General features: G+C 61.2%; 3 protein-coding genes across 3 annotated transcripts; all 3 read right to left on the minus strand.

Annotated features, from left to right (window-relative positions):
* Positions 1-5906: 5906 nt before the first annotated feature.
* CUNH19orf53 (chromosome unknown C19orf53 homolog) lies at positions 5907-7889 on the minus strand. Its single transcript, XM_042693736.1, has 3 exons — positions 7756-7889; positions 6579-6634; positions 5907-6220 (listed from the first exon to the last, which is right to left on the minus strand). The coding sequence occupies exons 1-3, from the start codon at positions 7859-7861 to the stop codon at positions 6083-6085; spliced, it is 300 nt and encodes a 99-aa protein (XP_042549670.1). The 5' UTR covers positions 7862-7889; the 3' UTR covers positions 5907-6082.
* A 689-nt stretch (positions 7890-8578) lies between these two features.
* Positions 8579-12096, minus strand: Mri1 (methylthioribose-1-phosphate isomerase 1). The gene is made up of 6 exons (XM_042693735.1): positions 11920-12096; positions 11595-11833; positions 10750-10925; positions 9859-10035; positions 9556-9780; positions 8579-8783 (listed from the first exon to the last, which is right to left on the minus strand). Exons 1-6 carry the CDS (start codon positions 12049-12051, stop codon positions 8641-8643), a joined length of 1092 nt encoding a protein of 363 aa, XP_042549669.1. The 5' UTR covers positions 12052-12096; the 3' UTR covers positions 8579-8640.
* A 708-nt stretch (positions 12097-12804) lies between these two features.
* On the minus strand, positions 12805-21388 carry Yju2b (YJU2 splicing factor homolog B). Its single transcript, XM_042693734.1, has 10 exons — positions 21312-21388; positions 20089-20197; positions 19511-19564; positions 18179-18261; positions 17493-17548; positions 16821-16881; positions 15612-15754; positions 15355-15527; positions 13532-13670; positions 12805-13395 (listed from the first exon to the last, which is right to left on the minus strand). The coding sequence occupies exons 2-10, from the start codon at positions 20089-20091 to the stop codon at positions 12935-12937; spliced, it is 1173 nt and encodes a 390-aa protein (XP_042549668.1). The 5' UTR covers positions 20092-20197; positions 21312-21388; the 3' UTR covers positions 12805-12934.
* Positions 21389-22461: the final 1073 nt, after the last annotated feature.

Genomic DNA, 22461 nt, shown 5'->3' on the forward strand with positions numbered 1-22461 from the left:
TGCGCCTGCAGACCTGTCTACGGACCGCCGTTGCCCATTGGATCGCTGAGATGTTAGTCCTTTCCGGCTCACCCAATCATAAGGTGCAGCGAGTGGGACTGTCAATCACAAGGCGTCAGGAGCCAATCGGAACGAGAGAACCCCAGCGGGGGCGGGCCTTCTGCAGAGTTTCGGGGCGGGCCCTGCGTTCATTCACAACATTCTTCCCCCGCCCCCTCCGGCTGGACGGCGAGCCCCGGGCAGCTGGGGCTGCGCCCACACACGGCTTTGTTTACCGAGGGTCGCTTCCGGGTGCCAGGCGGGGCCGGTCATCAAGGCCCAGCCGCCAGGGACACAGGACGGCGGGTCTCCCGCCCGCGGGGCTGTGTGGCCCGGAGGAACCCGCTCAGCCTCTCGGGGTTCAGGGTCAAGCGCAGACAGAGGCTGGGAGAGGGGGCGGCGGCCCCAGCCTTCCTGGAGGAGCTAGGGGAGGGTGCAGAAACGGAGCTCGGTTTGGGGGTTCCACGAAGCACCCCTTGAGCCTCCATCCGGGACTTGCCCCACATCCTGCCTAGGCTCCACAGATTTCCTACTGTTTGAATGCGCGCGGCCCTCTGACCGCCTGTGGCTGCGAGCTGGCCTCCCTCCCCCGCCCTGCTCACCTCCTTGTTCGTGGGGTATCCCCGTGGGGGGCTGTGTAAGTTTTCCTCGGACTGCGAGCGCTCAAGGCCCGAGCTGGGCAGAGTCCTTCAGGACCTGGAACAGCGCCTCGCATGCAGTAGGTGCTCAAGCCATGACCTCCGGAAGGGGGCCGCTTCTGTGCTGCCCTTTTGTCTTCTTCAGATGCTCTGCAGAGGGGGAGGGGCAGGCATGCTGGACCCTAAGAAGCCAGATTGTCCCCCACCCCGCACCCCCAGTCCAGGCCTCTGTCAGGCCGCCCCAGCCCTTCCTTCCCCACCTGCAAGTCCTGGGTGTCACCAAGTGGCCTTCCAGGCTGGCACACCTGCGCTTCCACAGTAAACACACACTGCAGCCCCGAGATGTCCCAGGGAAAGCCATGGTGACATAGTTCCCTAAGGATTTGTAGAGATTGGAACAGCTCACAGGTAGGCTGCTGGCCTAGTTTACACCCAGGGCCCTGGGTTCCGTCCCCAACACCACACACACACACAAACTTAACACTGATTATGTGCTGAAATGACATTTTAGAAAAGATGTAGCTTAAATAAAATGTGGTATTAAAACGGGTCCCAAGCTGGGTGGCTCACGCCTGTCATCCTAGCTACTCAGGAGGCTGAGATCTGAGGATCACAGTTTAGAGCCAACAGGGGCAGGGAAGTCCCTGAGACTCTTATCTCCAAATAACCACCAGAAAACCAGAAGTGGCGCCGTGGCTCAAGTGGTAGAGCGCTCGCCTTGAGCTGAAGAGCTGAAGGACAGCGCCCAGGCCCAGAGTTCAAGGCCCGCGACCGACAACAAGAAAAAAAAAAAAAAGCCGAGTGCTCCACAGCAATAATAGCAATAATAATAATAATACTTATTAATAATGGTGATGCATGTGTAGCAGGTAGGCCCTGCTCTGACACAAGAGCCAGTGTTAACCTCCCCATATTGCTGCAAATGAGAGGAAACTGAAGCTCGGAGAGGAAGCTGCTGGCCTTGAGGTCACCTGGCAGGAAGAGCCAGCCTGGCGGAAGTCAGGGGAGGGTCGGAGGGAGGCCATTGGAACCCTGGGCCTGGCACAGGGGACCTGCCCGCGGAGCCACGCCCCTCCGACAACTTTGAAGCCATGACGTAGCTAGTGCACCACAGAGCCACGCCCCCAAGCAACCGCACAAGTGCCTGCCAAGCCACGCCCACAGAGGAAAACACGCCCACCAAAATACCCTATCAGAGCCCCTCCCCTGCTCCGCCACGCCCCCAGCCTGGGCCTTCTCTTACAGAGGTATTGGGGATGACTTGGACGAAATTATGGGGCAGGAGTCACTGGGGCGCAGGAGGGATCTAGGGCGCTTCAATACAAACAGGACCCCTCTCTGTCGTACCTCTGAGCTCCTGTCAAGGTGGGATCCCAGCCTTAAGCTGGGTCCTGAACCAGTGCAGGGGGTGGGGGCTGAGGGAACAGAAAATGGGGCCTCTCAGGGCTGGACACATTCGTATGTGATGAGGTCTGAACACGGACAGCACCCCCTTTCGCAGCTGGGAAGGGCAACCTGGTGCTCCTAGCCGCACCTTACAAGTGAGGAAAGAGAGGTTCAGAGAGGGTGAGCAGGCTGACCTAGGCCACACAGCCCTGGGATGGGGGGGGTGCATGCACTGCGGGTCAGAAGGGCCAGGGGGGCCACCGGGAGGTGAAGTGGCCTGGCTCCTCTCAAGCCTGTCCCTTGCTAAAAATACTGTTAGGAGAGGGAGGCGGTGGCGTGGGCTCCAGCCAGGCAGCTCACCCCCTCTGGGGACGCCAGCGAGCCCTGGCTTGGGAAACTGCGGCGGCCACATTTCTTCCTCCTGCTGGCAGGGGTAGGGGTGAGCTCACTGTCTGGGCATGCAAAACTCCTGACCCCAAACCCGTGTGTCCCCCCCATCCTCCCTGCCTTCTGGAAGAAATAGGGCTTCCCTGGAGGCTCAGGTAGGGAGAGGACACAGGCTTCATCTCCATGCAGTGCAGATGGGGGTGGGGGGCTGGGGGGGTCAGGGGGTGCCTGGCACCCCGCGGGCTGGCCAGAAGCCAGCCTGGGCGGCGTGGCTGGCTTCCAGTCCCTTGCTGGCCCAGCGTCTTCCTTTTGGAAACTCCTATTCATAGGCAAAGTGTCACCCACTGCCCTGCAGGCGGGGGAGAGGAGGGCAGCGAGAACAATGGAGTCTGGAGAGCCAAGATGGGGTGGTGGAAAGGGGATGTCCAGACAGAAGCTGCCAAGGGAGCAGCACAAATGACCCCCCCCAGCTCCCCACTCTGAGGGGTGGGAGGGAGGTACTGGGGCTCAGAGATGGCAAGTGACGTGGGCACCAAGGTCATACTGCCAAGGGTGGGGTGGGCAGAACCTGATGTGGAAGGTGGGGTGGGGTTCCCCAGAAGCAGGGAGCCTAAGAAGAGCAGGTGGCTTGACATTCCACCATCAGAGGAGTTCCGCTGGGGGGCTGGTGACTCATGCCTGTAATCCTAGATCCTCAAGAGACTGAGGTTCAAAACCAGGCAGGGCAGGAAAGTCTGTGAGGTGCTGATCTCCAATGAACCACCAAAAAGGCCTGAAATGGAGCTGTGGCTCAAGTGGTAGAGTGCTAGCCTTGAGTGTAAAAGCTCAAGCTTTGCATTCAAGTCCTGGGACACACACACACAGCTGGAAATGTGGCTTAGTGGTAGTGTGTGTGCCTAGTTCCTGGGTTCGATCCCTCAGTACCACATAAACAGAAACTGCTGTGGCTCAGTGACAGTGCCCAGGCCCTGAGTTCAAGCCCCAGGAATGGCAAAAATAAAGAAAAACAAAACGAAGTTCCTAGGCTAGCCTGGGTGCCGCGCTCCCGGGCAGGGCGCCCCCTTGTGGCAGAGCCAGGCGACGGCCGCCAGCAGGTGCCAGTGGCTCATGCCAGCTATTTAGGAGGCTGCCAGCTCTGGCAGGAAAGTCTGAGACGGTAATCCCCAATGAACCACCAAATGGCCAGAAGTGGAGCTGTGGCTCAACAGGTAGAGCGCTAGCCTAGAATGGACAAAGGCCCTGGGGTGCACAAAACCGAGGCCCGGCCCTGGCAGAGCAGGATCCCAAGCTTCAGAGGATGGCGGTGAGATGTTGGCTGGGCTGGGGCAGCTCCGTGGGGAGCCTTTGCCTGGACCTCGGTTCTCCAACCCAGCTGGCGGGGAGGAGCACCGAAGGCCGGGGGTGGAGGAGGGATGTGGACAGGCACTGTCTGGGACAAACTGCCATCAAGAGACACACCGCAATCCCAGCTACTCCGGAGACTGAGATCTGAGAATCCCGGCTCAAAGCCCAGCTGGGGCAGGCAAGTCCTTGACAGTATTTTTTGGTTGTATCTCTCCAGGCCACTTTCACTTTTTGGTGGTTCACTGGAGAGAGTCTCACGGACGTTCCTGCCCAGGCTGGCTTTGAACCCTGATCCTCAGCTCTCAGCCTCCTGAGTATCAGCTGGGATGACAGACGTGAGCCACCAGCACCTGGCTTCCTTGAGACTCATCTCCAATTAACTACCAGAAAACTGGTAGTTAGTGGCTGGGGCACCACTGTGATGCATGAGGAAAGTTCTGTGGGCTGGTGAGTAAGAGGTTTCTGGCTCAAGACCCAGTAGCCCCCTTCCCGTGGGGCTGAGGTGTAGGCGCTAGATGACGACTCTGCACACATCAGAACAGCTGTTTTTTTGTTCTTGTCGGTCGTGGGGCCTGAACTCTGGGCCTGGGCGCTGTCCCTCAGCTCTTCAACTCAAGGCCAGAGCTCTACCACTTGAGCCACAGCGCCACTTCCGGCCTTTTCTGCTTATATGGTGCTGAGGAATCCAACCCAGGGCCTCATGCATGCAAGGCAAGCGCTCTACCACTGAGCCACCTTCCTGAACAGCTGTTTTAAGGGAATGTTTTGCCGTAGAGCCCAGGTAGACCTCTAAGTCCTGATCTTCCTGCCTCAGCCTCCTGAGACTAGTGGCACAGGTCTATAATCCTAGCTCCTTGGGAGGCTGAGAAAAGGAGGATTGCAGTTTAATGCCCAGCCTGGTTAAAACTCTCCAAGACTCCACCTACACAATAACAAGTTGGGAGAAGTGGCATATTTTTGAAGGGGGATGGGGAGAAGGGAAGCCTGCAGTTGGTGGCCCAGGGCAGGAAGGGCCCACTTATCCTAAAAATAAATAGAAGAGGGCTGGGAAGGTGGCTCAGTGGTAGAGCGCTTGCCTTGCATGCATGAGGCCCTGGGCTCGATTCCTCAGCACCACATAAGCAAAAAGAAAAAAGCCGGAAGTGGCGCTGTGACTCAAGTGGCAGAGCGCTCGCCTTGAGCTGAAGAGCTGAGGGACAGCGCCCAGGCCCAGAGTTCAGGCCCCACAACCGGATCCCCCCCCAAAAAAAGAACAAACAGGACTAGAGGCGTGGCTTTGTAATATCAGCAGCCCAAACCAAATCCTCCAGCACTACCAAAAATAAATGAATACATAGAACACCTGGCATCCAAGAAAGAATATTTTCCCACCATTATTATTATTGCTATCATTATTACCCTAGGAGACCAAGTCCACATGCTCGGGTGAAGCGTGGTGGTGCATACCTGTAATCCCAGCTGCTTGGGAGGCAGAGGCAGCAGGACTATGGGTTTTTGGCCAAGTTAGGGAGACCTTGTCCCAGACACATTAAAACCGTGGCAGGCAGGCGCGTGCCCGCAGGTGCCAGGGTCCATCCCAGCACCACAGAATCAGAACACACCAAAGCAAGCACTTGGGGTGGAAGTGGCTCAAGTGGTAAAAGTCGCCACCCAAGGCCCCGAGTTCAAATCACAACCCAAGTACCACAAAACATCAAAACAAGGCTGTGTCAGTGTTACCTGCTCCGGTGCTGGCTGAGGAAGACAAGTCACAGCACCGCACACAGCGCGGGGCGGCAGCAGCCATGCGGAGCCGGGCGAGGCCTGGCACGTCCAGGCACGGACGGGGGAGCCGCTGAGCATGGACACCACTGAGGGGCACAGGAAGCTGCCAGCTGGGCTTCCATGCTGGCTCTGCGTCCCTGGGTGCGGGTGACACGTGGAAGGTTCTAGGACGGCCTGGCTCACAGTAACCCTTATGGAAGCAGCACCAAGACCTTAGGAGAGGCAGGAAGATCGACGCCACCGACCGTGGAGCGCGTGCAGGAGATGGAGGCGCTGAAGTCTGCAGCCCTGGGCTGGCGGCGGCCTGGAGCGCACACACCCAGGTCTGACAGGAGGGCAGAGACGGCAGGAGGGACAGGACGGGTTTATTGCTGGGTTAAGATAGGGCAGACACAGGGGACGCCAGTGGCATAGAAGTCCTTGCTGCCAAATTGTACACCTGGTGGTCAGCTCCCACGCGGGGCGAGGGGGGGCGGTCCCTGGAGGTCGCCCAATGGGAAGAAAGCAGTGGGGGGGGGTGGCCTTCAGGACGGCGCGGGGCTGGAGGTGGCCCCCTTTTTCTTGCCAGGCTCCCGCAGCAGTGCCAGCTTCTTGGGCAGGCTGGAGCTGGCCTTCATCACCACGTCGTGCTCGATCTTCTTCCGGATCCCCACCTCCAGGTCCTGAGGGGCGAGGGGGTTACATCGACATGTGTGTGTGTGTGTGTGGGGGGGGGGGGTGTCCTGGGCCTCGAACTCAGGGCCTGAGCGCTATCCCTATGCTTGTTCGCTCAAGGCTGCTGCGCTCTACCGCTGGAGCCACAGCTCCACCTCTGGCTTTCTGCTGCTAAATGACAGACTCAGCGTCTTGCGGCCTTTCTTGCCCCGGGCTGGTTTCGAACCCAGAGCCTCTCAGATCTCCGCCTCCTGATTCGCCGGGGTTCCGGGCGTGGGCACCGGCGCCCGGCTCCAGGTCAACACCCGCGGGCGCTCGCGACACGGGGGGAAACTGAGGCCCGGGCGCCCCCCTCCCCCCTCTCACCTTCTTCAGCTTCCGCTGCTGCACGATGCGCGCCTTCTTGGGGGCGATAACCCGAGCTGCGGAGAGACAAGCCCGCGTGAGGCTGGGGCCGCGTCCCCCCTCGCCAGGCCCGCCCGCGCCGCCCCCCCGCTCCCCCCCCCGTTCTCCCCCGCGCCCGGCCCGCTCCCCCCCCCCCCCCCGCTCCCCCCCGCGCCCGGCCCGCCCCCCCCCCCCCCGCGCCCGGCCCGCTCCACCCCCCCCCGCGCCCTCCGCTCCCCCCCCGCGCCCGGCCCGCTCCCCCCCCCGCGCCCGGCCCGCTCCCCCCCCCCCCCCGCTCCCCCCCCGCTCCCCCCCCGCTCCCCCCGCGCCCCCCGGCTCCCCCCGCGCCCCCCGCTCCCCCCCGCGCCCCCCGCCCCCCGCTCCCCCCCGCGCCCCCCGCTCCCCCGCGCCCCCCCGCGCCCCGCGCCCCCCCGCTCCCCCCGCGCCCCCCCGCCTCCCCCCCGCGCTCCCCCCCGCGCCCCCCCGCTCCCCCGCGCCCCCCCGCTCCCCCCCGCGCCCCCCCGCTCCCCCCGCGCCCCCCGCTCCCCCCCGCGCCCGGCCCGCTCCCCCCCCCCCCGCTCCCCCCCGCGCCCCCCGCTCCCCCCGGGCTCCCCCCCGCGCCCGGCCCGCTCCCCCCGCTCCCCCGCGCCCCCCGCCCCCCCCGCTCCCCCCCGCTCCCCCCCCGCGCCCCCCGCTCCCCCGCGCCCCCCGCTCCCCCGCGCCCCCCCCCGCTCCCCCCGCTCCCCCCCGCGCCCCCCGCTCCCCCCCGCGCCCCCCCCGCTCCCCCCGCTCCCCCCCCGCGCCCCCCGCTCCCCCCGCGCCCCCCGCTCCCCCCGCGCCCCCCGCTCCCCCCCCGCTCCCCCCCGCGCCCCCCCGCTCCCCCCCGCGCTGCCCCCGCGCCCCCCCCGCGCCCCCCCCGCGCCCCCCCGCTCCCCCCCCCCCGCGCCCCCCGCTCCCCCCGCTCCCCCCCCCCGCGCCCCCCCGCTCCCCCCCCCCGCGCCCCCCCGCTCCCCCCCCGCTCCCCCCCCGCGCCCCCCCGCTCCCCCCCGCGCTGCCCCCGCGCCCCCCGCGCCCCCCGCGCCCCCCGCTCCCCCCCCCCCCGCGCCCCCCGCTCCCCCCCCGCGCTCCCCCCCGCGCCCCCCGCGCCCCCCCTCCTCACCGCCTTTCTTCGGGGCCGCGGCTGCGCCCGGCCGCCGCCGCCCCGGCCGCCGCCTTCCTGCTTTTCCCGGGCTTCGGCGCCTGAACTTGCGCTGCCCCTGCGCCATGGCCCGGACCGCGCCGGAAGGGGAGGGCCTACGCGCTTCCGGAAGGGGCGGGGTAAAGGGCAGGCGGAAACCGCCGGGTACCATGGGATACAGCAGGGCGGGCGCGAGGCCTCACGGGTAGCAGCGGGGCGAGCCGGCGAGCGCGGGGGCTCACGGGACGCAGTTAAAGGGACAGCGCTGGGCTCGCGGAGGGAAAATGTGTCAGCGCGGTGACAGTTAACAGGGAGTCAATGCTTCATAAAACTTCATGTTCCTAAAGCGCACCGGCGGCTTCAGGCCGACGATGAGGGAGTTCACATCGTTAGTAGAGACCTTAACGGGGTTACCAAAACCTCAGCAATGGTGATTTGAGTATTATTATTATCATCATTGGTGCTGCATGGATGAACTCAGGGCTAACCCATGGTAGGCTTGAAGCTATGTGTCCCTAGCCCTGTTTCTTTAAATATTAAATTTAAAAGTCTACACTCTGTGTGTGTGTGCTCATCCTGGGGGCTTGAACTCAGGGCTTGGGCGTTGTCCTTGAACTTGAGCTACAGCTCCACTGTGGGCTATTTGGTGTTTAATCTGGAAGTAAGAGTCTCACGGACTTTTCTGCTCAGGCTGGCTTCGTACCAACGATCCTCCCTCCATATCTCAGCCTCCTGAATAGTGAGGATAACAGGCGTGAACTCTAGAAGGATTTGTGGGCAGGGAGGAAGATCGGCTTGGGATGAATCTGTTCAAGACATTTATTATAAAACCTGAGGAATGGGGCAGGGCTGGGGGAGCTGGGTCCCCTAGGGTCCTCCCCCAGAGGGGACGGTGGCACTAAGGGCTGCCCGGAGCTCCTCCGGGGTAAAGACTCCCCGTTCTGTGATGATCCCTCCAGTGATGAGCTCATGGGGTGTGACGTCAAAGGCCGGGTTCCAAACCCCAATTCCTGTAGGTGAGAGGAGATAAGGGGCTGAGAACCGAGTCTGAAAATTCCCAGCCTGGTCACTGGTCTCCACCACAAAAGTTCTTACAGCCTGGAGAACCCTTGAAGAATCCTGGGAGTCCTCATCCCCAAATTGCAAGGCATGAACAGTAAACCCAGAGATAAAAGTTACACGCCCCTGCCAGCCCTGATCTCTTCAACATACCTAACTATTGCCTAAAGATCTCTGCATTGACCTCAGGGTCTTTGCACGAGCTCAGAAAAAAATAAAAATGTATGTAAAAGCAGGTGACGTGCTGTTCTAGCTCTAGCTTTTTTTTTTTTTTTGTTATAGTTTTAGTCCTTTGTTTTTATTTTATTTTTTTGTTGGTCGTGGCTTGAACTCTGGGCCTGCGCGCTGTCCCTCAGCTCTTCAGCTCCAGGCTAGCGCTCTACCACTTGAGCCACAGCGCCACTTCTGGCTTTGTCTGCTTATGTGGTGCTGAGGAATGGAACCCCAGGCCTCATGCATGCAAGGCAAGCGTTGGTTTTAAGCTTGTCCGTGGGTCTGGCTAATGTTGCCAGGGCTGGCCTCTAAGGAGAGGGCTGATCCTCCTACTGCTGCCTCCCGGGAGTCGCTGGGATTATAGTGCTGCCCTCCCATGCCCGGCTATCCTTGCTCCTTGTGTAATTGGGTAGCTGTAAGTTCAGACCGTGATTGATCCTGGGCCATGGTTGTGGATGCCCCGTACCCCACTCCTGGCTCCTGTGACCCCTCTCGTGTCCAACAGCTTACCGGGAGCGGCTATCCTGACCCCATTGATCTCGGTCAACTCGTGGCCTGGGCGCTCCTCGATCACAATGTCCCTGCCAGTCTGCAGCCCGAGGTCGCACGAGGAGCTGGGGGCCGCCACGTAGAAGGGGACGCCATGGTGTTTGGCCACGATGGCCAGCTGGTAGGTGCCCACTTTATTGGCTGTGTCGCCATTGGCGACCACGCGGTCGGCGCCCACGATGACGGCTGTGCGTGGGGAGAAGTTGGGGTGTCACACACAGGTCCCCGGGGGCCTGCAGCCCAGCCCGGGCCCGGCCTGCTCACCTGACACGCCCTTGTGGGCCATGGCGGCCGCCGCCATGCTGTCGGCGATGAGGGTGGCGGGGATCTGCTCGAATACCAGCTCGAAGGCCGTCAGCCGGGCGCCCTGGTTGTAGGGCCGCGTCTCGGTGCAGAAGGCGTGCTCCAGGCGGTTCAGCTTGTGCAGGGAGCGAATCACGCCTGCCAGGAGGAGCAGGAGGATGGGGGGCAGGGACAGGGTGCACAAGGTGAGGGCTGCAGCTCCCAGGCTCCCCCCAGGCACAAGCCTGCCTCCCATCCTCAGCCCCAGACCTGTCAATCCTCCGCGGGGCCACGCCCCTCTCCTGGCCTCTACCTGATCTGAACTTAGTCATGCCTGCCCCATCCCGGCCACGCCCCCTCTCCTGGGCTCAGCTACCTTGATGTTAATTTTGGGAAGTCACTCTTCCCAAGGAGCCCACCATCTGCCTACTCTTTAGGACTTTCGCTCAAGCCAGGCCCATCAAAATGATCATGTGAGACAGGCAAGGTGTCATCATCTGACTTCTGGGCACCCTCAGCTACTTTCCTTATCACCTGAACTCCAGGGGTCCCCCAACCTGTGAATGGAGGGCAGAACTGAAGGATGGGACAGAGGGGTTCTGATGTCCATTTATTGGGCTCCTGGATACAGCCATACCTGAAGCCAACCCCCTTAGTTTCTGTAGAAAGATCTAGCTAGCTGTCTGTCTGTCTGTCTGTCTACACAGTGTATGTTTGTTGTTATTTTTATGTGTTTCTTCTCAACACTCTCTCCCTCCCTCTTCATTCCTCCTCCTTTCTGAAACAGGGTCTCATGCTTTAGGCCAGGCTTTCCCCCGACTCCCAGCCTCCAGTACCAGGGATGACTCCAGGTGGTGAAGGACAGGGACTCACCCAGGGCTGTGCCGTAGCCAGCGGTGGCCAGTGCGCCAGTGTTACAGTGTGTCAGCACCGTCACTTTGCCCCCCCCAGGGGCTGCCCGCTCCAGCAGGTGGCGGGCTCCGAGGTCCCCGATGTGCTGGTTGTCTCTAAGGTCTTGGTCCAGCATGTCCTCGGCGTGGCAGATCACTCTGTGGCAGACAAGGGGCCTTCAGTATCAGTCAGGGGCTTCAGAGTCCACCTTGGCTTTCCTTTCTGCCCAATTTGGTTCAGCCTGGGCCCAATACTAAATTGCTGAAAGGTGTGCGGGCTGGTGGGCAGAGGAACAGATAATAAAAGGAAAAAAAAGTGGCAAAGTCAGACAGCAAAGAGCAGGAGACTTGGGTACTGCAACAGCACGTGCAAAGGCCCTGAGGCAGCTGAAGGCAGGTAACATGGAGGGGAATGGAAGAACTCAGGAAAAGACACAAACATTCCTCAAGAGCACCCACGAAAGCCGGCCCCGGTGGCTCCCGCCTGTCATTCCAGCTGCTCAGGAGGCTGAGATCTGAGGATCACAATCCAAAGCCAATCCAGGCAAGAAAGTCCAGGAGACTCTTATCTCCAATGAACCAGCAAAAAGCCAGAAGTGGCGCTGTGGCTCAAGTGGTAGAGCGCCAGCCTTGAGTAGAAAGAAAAAACTCAGGGACGGCGCCCAGGCCCCCAGTTCAAGCCCCAGGCCAAGAGAACACGGTGGAAAGGGGTCCCCACGGGCGGAGGAAGGCTGGGCGGCTCCCAGGGTGACCTCAGTGAAAGGGTTGTGCAAGGGGCTGCGGATTCGCGCCGTGCCTCAGTGTCCCCTCGGCGCAAGTCCTCCTGACCTTTCCCGGACCGCCGCTTCCGTGGCGCCCTCCTCCTCCGCCGCGCGGGCCGCGGCGTCGGCCAGGGCGCGGGCGGCGCGGGCCATGTTGACGGCGGTGGGCCGCGCGGACACGAGCACGCTCAGCTTGTCTCGCACGAAGGCCACGAGGGCGGCCGGCCCCGGGCCCCCGGCGCCGGCCTGCAGCTCCACGGCGAGGCTCAGGCAGCCCACCAGGGCGATGGCCGGGGCGCCCCGCACCTGCACGGGGGTGGGGTGGGGATCCGGGTGTCAGTGCCGCTGCGCCCGGCCCCGCCCCGGGCCCCCAGTCCCGGCCCCGGCCTCACCTTCATGGCGCGGATCGCCTCCCAGGCCTGCTGCACCGAGCCCACGGCCTCGTAGCGGCTCTGCTGGGGCAGCAGCAGCTGGTCGAGGATCTGCAGCGACCCTCGGGAGTACCGGATGGCTTCCAGCGCCATGGCGCGGCCGCCGCGTCCGCTCGCCGCAGCACCGCAGCGCCAGCTCGCGTGGGCGGGGCTGGACGCGCGGAGGGGCGTGGCCGAGGCCGGAGGGAGGGGCCTCCCTAGGAAAGGGCGCACGCGCATGCGCACACACCCGCTCGCGCACCCAGGGGAGAACGGCTGCGCGAGGGGCGGGTCCGTACCTTGGATGGTGGCGCATGCGCAGCAGCCACTTCGGCGCGCAGGGATGAAATGGCCACGCCCAGGGGCGGAGCCACGGATCAGGGGCGTGGCAGACGGCGCGGAGGGGCGGGGCCCGGGGCCGGAAGCTGGCGCAGCTCGAGGCACCTGCTCAAGCCAGGCCCGCAGATCCTCTGCACACCCGGGGACCAGGCCCGTCACGGGCGCTCTGGGAAGCACAAAGCGACATCATTTATGGAGTACCTGCTGGGTACTAGGTCGTGTGCCCTGCCCAAGCCTGGCTGGCCAAGAAGGCCGAGTGTTTGCTCGCAGGATCCCGGAAGGCAGGGAAAGGAGATCGTCCTTCCTCCATCCACTCCTGCCCGCCCCTTGCGCAGCCCGGTGCTCCCCTCGACTTCCTTCAGAAGCTGCGAAGGCTGCCCTCCGCCCCCACCCCTCCCTGGCCGCCCCTGCCTCGCCCCACCGCCTCCCCCGAAGCCCGCCTGGACCCCCAGCCCCGCCCAGCCGCCATCTTCAGACCCGGAGCGGACGAACGCATCCTGCCACCCACCCGAGCACTAACCCGCGGCGGGGGACAACGAACAGGGCTTTAATGTGGGGTAGCCGGTCAACAAGACCAAATAAATAACTCCATCTTTGAGGAGGCGAGGTCTGGGGAGGGCTGCAGTCCGTGTCGGGGTCTCCGGGGTCCCGGCCGCCCTCACTCGCTCTCGGAGCCTGAGTAGTCGGCCACTAGCGAGGGGTTGGGGCCGTCGGGGTGCGGCGCGTCTGGGGGGCCTCGAGGTCTGTGGGGTGCGGGGGCTGGGGCAGGCAGGGCTGTGTCCTGTGCATCCGTCTGCGGCCTGCTGGGGTTGGGGGTGTCCTGATGGCTGTCCTGCGGGGGTGCCGGAGGGTCCTGTGCGGCTCCCTGCGTCTCCCCGGCCGCGGGGCTCTCGGGGTGTGGCGGGGTCTCCAGGCCATCCCGGGAGGAGCGGCGCCGCACGATGCCCAGGTCCCCCACCGTGAAGGGCGAGCTGGCCGGTGCGATGGCCCTGCGAGCTTGGGACAGCTTCTTCAGGACACCGCTGGCTTTGCTGCCCGTGGCCCCGGGTCCGGGGGCCGCAGGGAACCAGGAGCGGCTGATGACCTCTGAGCGCTTCTGCTTCTGCTTGTCCTCATAGGCTGCAGAGGAGATTGGACAGGGCGCTGAAGGACCGCCCAGGGGCTGGGGGTTGTGTGACTGCGGGCGGAGCATGCGCAAAGCTCTGGTCCATCACCTGCACAGGCTAGACCACCCGCCTTCACAGCCCTCACTCACAGTCCAGGGTGTGGAACTTGAGCAGCGCCGCCAGCCTGCGGTCGTCCTCGGTCTCAGGCACTAGCGGGATGGCCAGGCTGGCTTTGGCCTGCAAGGCCTGGTCCCTCTCCTCCTCCTCTCGCATGGCTTTCTTCTTTTCCTGAGGGTCGGGGGACGCCGGGAAGGGGCAGCTGTCAGAGAAGGGGTCTCAGAGCATCCGCTCTGCCTCACTCTGTGTGTGTGTGTGTGTGTGTGTGTGTGTGTGTGTGTGGTGTTGGTACTGGGACTTGAACGCAGGGCTTTGTGTTTGCTAGGCAGGCGCTCTACCACTTGAGCCACATTCCCTGTCCACTGTGTTGAATCTGAATCCTCCATTTAACCTCATAGGAAATAAAAATGGAAGGGGGTGGTGGTCTGCATGCTTGTCGGGGCAGTAAGGGAGGTCTTATCTCCATCTCTGAAAAGGGGCTGGGGAGCGGGGTGCAGGTGGCTCACTCCTGTAATCCTAGCTCCTCAGGAGGATGGGATTTGAGGATTGACATTTGATACCAGCCTGGGCAGACACATGCATGAGATTCTTAGCAAGAAGCTAGAAGTAGAGGTGTGGCTCAGTGGTACAGTGCCAGCCTTGGGCAGAAAAAGCCAAGTGAGACTGCAAGGAAGGGAGGTGAAGCCCTAATGTAACACACACACGCACACACATGCACATGCACACACATGCACACACTCACACGCACGCGCACGCGCGGCTGGGGGCGTGGTTCAGCTATCTAGCACCTGCCCCACGGGCGGGGGAGGGAGAGAGGAGGGGTGTCCTCATGAGTGACATTCTGCCCTATCCTGGAGGCTGGTGGGAACCTGTCCGTCCCTTCTACCGTGAAGAAACAGCTAGAAGGTACGAAGGCGAAAGGGGACATGTTTGGACACCGAATCTGCTGAGGCCCCGCATCATGGTCGTCCTCTCCAGCCTGAGTGACTGACTTGTTACAGTAGCTGCACAGACACTGGACAGGCGGGGTGCCACCCCTGCGAATAGCTGCAGAGGAACTGGGCAAGCCAGGCTGCCTATCTTGGATTGGAGCCACGCCCCCAACCACACCCACACCAGGCTCCTCCTACTCTGTGAACCACCCCTCCCATTGGCCCCTCCTCCCCCAGCTCCTCCCACCCCATGTCCCCGCCCCTCCCCAGGTCCCTCCTCTCCAAGCTCCTCCCACCCCATGTCCCCGCCCTTCCCCAGGCCCCTCCTCTCCAAGCTCCTCCCACCCCATGTCCCGGCCCTTCCCCAGGCCCCTCCTCTCCAAGCTCCTCCCACCCATGTCCCCGCTCCTCCCCAGGCCCCTCCTCTCCAAGCTCCTCCCACCCATGTCCCCGCCCTTCCCCAGGCCCCCCCTCTCCAAGCTCCTCCCACCCCATGTCCCCGCCCTTCCCCAGGCCCCTCCCCTCCCAGCTCCTCCCACCCACGTCCCCGCCCTTCCCCCGGCCCCTCCCCTCCCAGCTCCTCCCACCCCATGTCCCGGCCCTTCCCCAGGCCCCTCCTCTCCAAGCTCCTCCCACCCATGTCCCCGCTCCTCCCCAGGCCCCTCCTCTCCAAGCTCCTCCCACCCATGTCCCCGCTCCTCCCCAGGCCCCCCCTCTCCAAGCTCCTCCCACCCCATGTCCCCGCCCTTCCCCAGGCCCCTCCCCTCCCAGCTCCTCCCACCCACGTCCCCGCCCTTCCCCAGGGCCCTCCTCTCCAAGCTCCTCCCACCCACGTCCCCGCCCTTCCCCAGGCCCCTCCCCTCCTAGCTCCTCCCACCTGCGTCCCTGCTCCTCCCAAGCCCAGCTCCCGGAACCCAGCTCACCCGGAACCTCCGGCGCAGCATGCTATTGAGGGCAAAGTCGTCCTTCCAGGCGCTCTGGGCCTCCTGGATGAGGCTGAGGCTGGGCAGGGCCTTCTTGAGCGTGCTGCGGTCCGCCTCGCCGTGCTCCAGGCGGAACATGGCATCCGTTTCCAGCTTCTCTTTCTTCTCGTGCTCTGTGAGGCCCAGAACAGCGTGGTTGGGTGAGAAGGGGGTCCTGGCCTGGGGGCCCCCTCGGAGTGGCCGGGGCCGCAGCTCACCTGTGGTCAGCACCTGCGCATTGTCCTCCATGTCCCAGCGCTCCTCCTTGCGCTGGGCACCGCTCACGATCACGTAGTCGCAGTTGGCGGGGTCTGTCTGCATCTCGATGTAATTGACACACAGGTGGCATTTCATCCGGAACCTGGGGGACAGTGCGCTCACACGATGCCCTGGGGCCCAGGCCCAGCAAGCAGACAGACAGACAGACAGACACAGACACACACACACACACCTTCTCCTCGAGAGTGACACTGGAGCCGCAAGCTGGTGGTACATGCCTGTAATCCCAGCTACTCAAGAAGCTGAGAACTGAGGATTACAATTTGAAGCCAGCCAGGGCAGGAAAGTGTGAAAATCTGATCTCCAGTGAACTACCAAACAGCAAGAAGTGGCGCTGTGGCTCAAGTGGTAGAGCACTATCCTTGAGCAAAAGAGGTCAGGGACCGCGCTCAGGCCCTGAGTTCAAGACCCAGGACTGTCTCATTGTCTCTCTCTCTGTCATCTCTCTCTCAGACAGACAGACAGACAGACACACACACACACACACACACACACACACACACACACACTTGGCTTCTTCACCCTTGTGTTCGTCCATCCATCCATTCGCTCCTCTATTGTTCAACAAACCTACCCAAGGCCCACTCTGCCAGGCTTGTGCCTGCTAGGGGCACTGTGGGCAGTAGAGGGAGCTGTCCAGCCCTGGAGAAGAGCACAACCACACGGTGTCTGGGGCCTCTGCTTTCAAAAAGTCCCCTTTGTAAGGGTTCACCTGTCACCCCAGCTTCTGAGGAGGCAGAAATTGGGAAGGTCTTGGTCCAGGCTGGCCCTGGACCCTATGTGAAAAACCACTGAGGCAAAAAGTGCAGGAGGCGTGGCGCAAAGCAGTGAGCATGTCTAGCAAAATCCATCATGGGAAGGAAGCTGTATAGCAACTGGGGGGGGGGGGTAAAGACACGGAGGGGCTGGCAGTGCCTGGGCTGGGCTGGAGGGGGCTGGCAGTGCCTGGGCTGGGCTGGAGGGGGCTGGCAGTGCCTGGGCTGGGCTGGAGGGGGCTGGCAGTGCCTGGGCTGGGCTGGAGCAGGTGCGAGTCACAGAGGGTCCCAATCAAAAGATGATGCCCAGATGCACACGGGATGTCTTTGTGGGCACCTTTTATCTGCTGTCCCCCCACTGCCCCACCCCCAGATGCTGCCTGACACCCCTACCTGTAGATTGGGGTGGTGTAGTAATTTCCAACCTTCTTCTTCTCTGCGTTATACCGAACGCCTGGAGGGGAAAGGGGGACAGGAAGAGGTTGGTGACACCAGTGCGCTGCAGGTGCTAAAGCCAAGGTGAGGGCCGGAGCCAGAGGCCCGGGTTCGACTCTGGCACTTCCTGCCAGCTGGTGCCCCTCAGGCTAGGCACCTCACCCTGGGGATCTTGGTTTCTGGTCTATTCAACAGTAATGACCACATGACCATCTCGGACCCTTGTCAAGCCTCCTGGACAAGGGATCCATTTGGAACAAGGCCAGGCTCTCATTAGTTCTTTCCAGAATGCTCACAGTTTTTCATCTTCCTTTCTTTATTTCTTTTTGAGACAGAGCCCCTGCTCATTTTGATCTCATGGTCCTTCTACCTTAGCCTCCCAAGTGCTGAGATTACAGGTGTGTACCACCACACCTGGCCTTTTCCTTTTTTTCTTCTTCTTTTTTGTCTGACACCCATTTTACAGACCGGTAAACTGACCCACAGCAGGACACCCGGCTGGGAGGTGGCAGAGATGGGATCAGAACCACGGGGCCTGCATGCCAGATTCCCAATTCCTCACAGGGCCTGGCTCTTGTGGGGGTCGCCCTGTGCAGGACTGAGTTGGGGGGCACGGAGGGGAAGGCTCACCCATGCCAATGTGATTTTTGCAGCCATCACACCAGATATTATACGGCATCTCGAATCTGCGGAAACGCAAGGCATCTTTATTGGCGCTCGTCTGGAGTCACGCCTCGCTATGCAGCCCACGCTGGCCTCCAGTTCCTGGGTGTCAGCCATCCTCCCACCTCAGCCTCCCCTGTGAAGCTGAGAGCGCAGGTCTGTGCCATGGTGCCTCGTCCAGCCTGCGTGCTTTCCCCTCCTTCCTCTACCTCCTTTCCAGTATCGCTCTGCAGCTCTTTAGTCCAGGAGGAGCGTGGCCTGTGCCTCTGGACCATGACCATGTCCCAGGTCCTACTGGGACAGTGCACAGGTCCCGGCCTTGGCCTCAAGAGCTGTTTCTGTTCACTCTGATTTGAAACCCTGACCCAGGCTAGCTCGCTGCAAGATGAAAAGCACCATGGAACAGGGCCAAGGTCCTGCTGGACCAGCCAGTCCCTGGCTAGCCACCCCAATGACATCGAGACAGCCAGGCCCAGCCCAGTAGAAGCTTCCAGACTTGTTAGTAATCACCAATGTTGTGGTTTTGTTATGCGGCTATAGCTGATGGATACAGCCAGTGTGAAAGTTTTCTGCTTTGGGGGTATGGCCCCGTAGTGCTTGCCAGGAAGGGGAACACATAAGGCGGGAACCCTCAGGGAAGGCCAGAGTCTTACCGGATGATGAGGATTCCTTGTGACAGCTTCCGAGCACGCTCCCGAAGGGGGTGGCTATTGTGGTATCGGTTGAGAGAGCCATGCTGGGCAGAGGGAAGATAGTAGGTCAGCATCGCTGATTTCGGGGAATGAAGGTTTCCCTAGCCTTCCAGCAATGCAGGAGGCTCAGAGACCTTGCTGAAGCAGAGGACTGGCATCAGGAATTTGGCCCTCCCTTGGTAACTGTGGAGGACGGAATCCAAGATGCCTTGGGCACCAAAATTGTGGGACACTATGAGTCCACACAGAAAATCCCCATAGACTCTCTGTCTGCAGGTGACATGCTGCCAGAGCTATGTACACTCACTAGCCGGGAGGAAGAAGTTTGCTGGTTCTGAAGTTCTGCCTCATTTGAATTTGGGGCCTTTTACTTGGGAGGCAACTGTTCCACCACTTGAGCCACACCTCCTGGACCATATAAGCCACGCCCCCAATGCCTGAGCCAACCCCTCAGCCCCGTTATTTCTGATCTGTAGTTGGCCGCCTTCACCACGCCCCCAGCCCAGTTTTGTTCAGTGGTTGGTTGCATCCACCACGTGAGCCACGCCCCTTACACCGGAGCTGCGCCCCCAGCGGGGTTCTGACCATTTCTGATCTGTGGTTGGCTGCATCCATACATACAAAGAGCCGGTGAGATATAGTGTGTGTGTTTGTAGCTTCTCCACCGTGGCGATGAGCTTAAGAAAGGTGTGATCTAAGCCGGGCGCTGGTGGCTCACGCCTGTAATCCTAGCTACTCAGGAGGCTGAGATCTGAGGATCGCGGTTCAAAGCCAGCCCGGGCAGGAGAGACCATGAGACTCCTATCTCCAATAAACCACCAGAAAACCGGAAGTGGCGCTGTAGCTCAAGTGGTAGAGTGCTCGCCTTGAGCTGAAGAGCTGAAGGACAGCGCCCAGGCCCAGAGTTCAAGCCCCACGGCCGACCAAAAAAAAAATAAAATAAAAAAAAAAGAAAGGTGTGATCTTGCATGGAGGTGGGGGAGGGGAGAGAGGGTGTTGGTAATCCCAGTTTGTCTTCCTGAACCTCAGCTTCCTGAGTTTATCTGACGACTGGGGACAATGATTGGTCCCTCATCACTTCCTGAGCCTCGCAGGTCCTTAATCCCCCAAAGGTCTGGTGAAGCCCGGGTACTGGCTCCCTCACTGCTCTGATACACGGGGAAAGTTCCCCATAGAGAAAGCGCAGCCTGTGCTCAGGATAACGTGTCTGGGACGCACAGCCCCGAGCGCTTGGGACGTGGGGACCTGGTGCCTGGTGGAGTGGAGGGGACTGGGGGCTGGGGGAGCCCTTACCTTCTCGGGGTTGAAGTCCGGAGGGTAGTACTTGTTCACGCCTTTCCTTTCACCCTGCAGAACAGCACAGAGGGGTGTCAGCGGAGTGTATACAGTCATGCCGGGGGGGGGGGGGGGGCACAGGGAGATGGGGGGGTACCCTCAATAATCCACTGCTTCATCAGCCAGTGGCCACCAGAGTTTGGAAAAATTACATAAGGTTCACACTTCCCTCCAGTAGTGTCTTTCAGGTTTTTTTTTGGGGGGGGGGGGGCAGGAACTGTGATATAACGGACAGTAAAAATACAGACACATGAGTGCAGTGATGCATGCCTGCAATCCCAGCCCTCAGGGAGGCAGAGGCAGGGAGATCGTGGGTGTGAGGCTGGCTCGGGCCACATAGTGAGAACGCACTTACCCCATCCATCTCAAATCCCCTCCAAATTAATTTTTTAAAAAAGAAGAGAACAAATTCCCTGGGTGATTATGGTATCCAGCAAACTGAAATAAATATCTCAGAGCTCTGGGAGGGAGAGGAACTGGGGCTACTTCTGGAACCCCACAGACTTCAATCCTGGGGTACAGGGCTAGCTACTCACCATCTTGGCAGCTGTCTGGAGCCCTGGCCTGCAGGGCGGTCAGCGTGAGGCGGACGCTGCTTGGACCTGCCCGCCTGGCAAAGAGCTTGGCAAAGAGGCTACAGCTTCCCTGCAAAGATGGGGGGGGGCAAGGGGTGGCGCTGGCACAGAGGAGGCTCCTGGCAGATGTAGGCGGCCCCCAAGAGCAGCGTCTGTTCCATGAGAGGGGGGGGGGGGAAGGCAGTCAGTCCTGCCCGTCCCATGGCCAGTGCGATTTTACAATGGAGCCTGTTCCTCCATGACCCCAACTCCACCCAGCTTTAGCCATGTTCCACCTGGACTGCTGTAGCTTGATGTCCTGGCTTTGATTGCCTTCCCCACCCCCAAAGCAGCCTGGGGGATCTCTTAAAATATTCCTGTCCCCCTACTTTCCTCTGGCAATCCCTCTCCTCCCCGACCCTCCTCCCTCTCACCCCCCTATTACTCCTCTTCCCCCTTAATCTTGTTTGCCAGTCCTGGGGATTGAATTTAGGGCCTCCTGCTTGCGAAGGAGGCAGGAAGACCGAGTCTAAGGTTCGCCCCTGGGCTATCCAGGGAGACTCTGTCTCAAACAACAACAGCAGCATCCCTAATTGGCTACTTGGTTTTCTACCACCCTAAGCAGCCCGTGGCAAGCTGGCACGGGGAGGGTGCTCTGAGCGCCCCCCTGAAACTGATGGGGTGCAAAGCTCCTCCCCCCACCAGTTTTCCTCTCCCATCTCCATGGGGGGGGGGGAGAGGACACCCTCGGATGAACGGGAGGGGTCGGGGCCTGCGTGTTCCCCGGGTGGGGGCCGGGCTGTGATGGACACAGGGAAAAGAGATCGCCATCATGCTGATCCCTAGCCTCGCGGGCTGTCCCGGGGCCTCAGTTTCCCCATCTCTAAAATGGGATTTTGATCAAAGTATCCACCCGCTCCGATTGCTGTCAGGACTGGGGGGTGCGGGTGAGGGTGGGGGGACGGAAGGTTCTCGATCAGTTGGGTGTTGGCGGTTCTGCCTCACGCATCAAATGACAAAAATCCAACCACGACTCGCCACCGTCGGGCGCCTCTGTTTTGTCCCGCGGGTGAAGCGATGACGGGGACTCGGGCCACGGCTCACCCGCCGGGCGCAGGGTGGGCTCCAGGCATTGGGCTCCCGTCCGCAGGGCCCCGAGACCCCGTGCACGGCCGGTCCCGGCGCCGCGCACCGCCCGCACTCACCGGACCTCTTCCAGCTCCAGCGCCGCGACCGTCCCGGAAGTGCGCCCTGGCCTGCGGGACGGCGTCGCGTCCTCCCGGCCGGCGCGGGGGCGGGGCTAGGCAAGACGCTGCGCTGATTGGCTGGGTGTCCCAAGACGCCGCGGGGCCCTCTACCGCGCGAGTGGACTAATCCGGGATCGCCCCGCCCAGCCGTGCGTAAATCACCTAGCCACGCCCACACCGTCATTCCCGGAGGACCAATCCGAGACCCGCTTCCTGACACGGCCCACGAGCTGCTCAAACCCTGGGATTAGCTGAGCAGGTGATGATCGTCCAAGTAACAGTTCTTATATTAAGTGTTTGGGAGCAGGAAAGAATATATCATTTGTAAGTGACAAGTGAGATTTCAGTGTCCATAAATAAAATAGTGTGTGTGTGTGTGTGTGTGTGTGTGTGCTTGAACTCAAGGCCTGTCTACCATTTTGAGCCACAGCTCCACTTCCACATTGTTGCTTGTTAGTTGGAGATAAGAGGCTGCCTAGGCTGGCTTCGAACTGCGATCCTCAGATCCTAGCCACCTGAGTAGCTAGGATTTCAGGCGTGACCCACCGGTGTCCAGCCAGAATCTGATTCATTCAATGGCTATTAGCTGCCTTAGTGAGTACTATGCCCCTGGGATTGGGTCAAAGAGGACCACTAGTGCCAAACGGCGATTTGTCATAGGCACTGTGAAAAGTGGGGAAAAGAGTCCATCCATACTGCTAAATTGTTTGGAGCTGGCGCTGTGTGGCTCACACCTGTAATCCTAGCTACTCAGGAGACTGAGATCTGAGGATCGTGGTTCTAAGCCAGCCTGAGTAACAAAGTCGGTGAGACTCTTATCTCCAGTTAACCACCAGAAAACTAGGAATGAGGCTGTAGATCCAAGTAGAATGCTAGCCTTGAGCAAAAAAGCCCAAGGACAGCCCAGGCCCTGAGTTCAAGTCCGTGGATGACAAACAATTTTTAAAAATTAGAGGGCTGGGAAGGTGGCTCAGTGGTAGAGTGCTTGCCTCCCATGCATGAGGCCCTGGGTTCGATTCCTCAGCACCACATAAACAGAAAAGGCCGGAACTGGTGCTGTGGCTCAAGTGGTAGAGCGCTCGCCTTGAGCTGAAGATCTGAGGGACAG

Source organism: Dipodomys spectabilis, unplaced genomic scaffold (genome assembly GCF_019054845.1).
Source record: "Dipodomys spectabilis isolate Male_0828 unplaced genomic scaffold, ASM1905484v1 ptg000173l, whole genome shotgun sequence".
NCBI classification, from domain to species: domain Eukaryota; kingdom Metazoa; phylum Chordata; class Mammalia; order Rodentia; family Heteromyidae; genus Dipodomys; species Dipodomys spectabilis.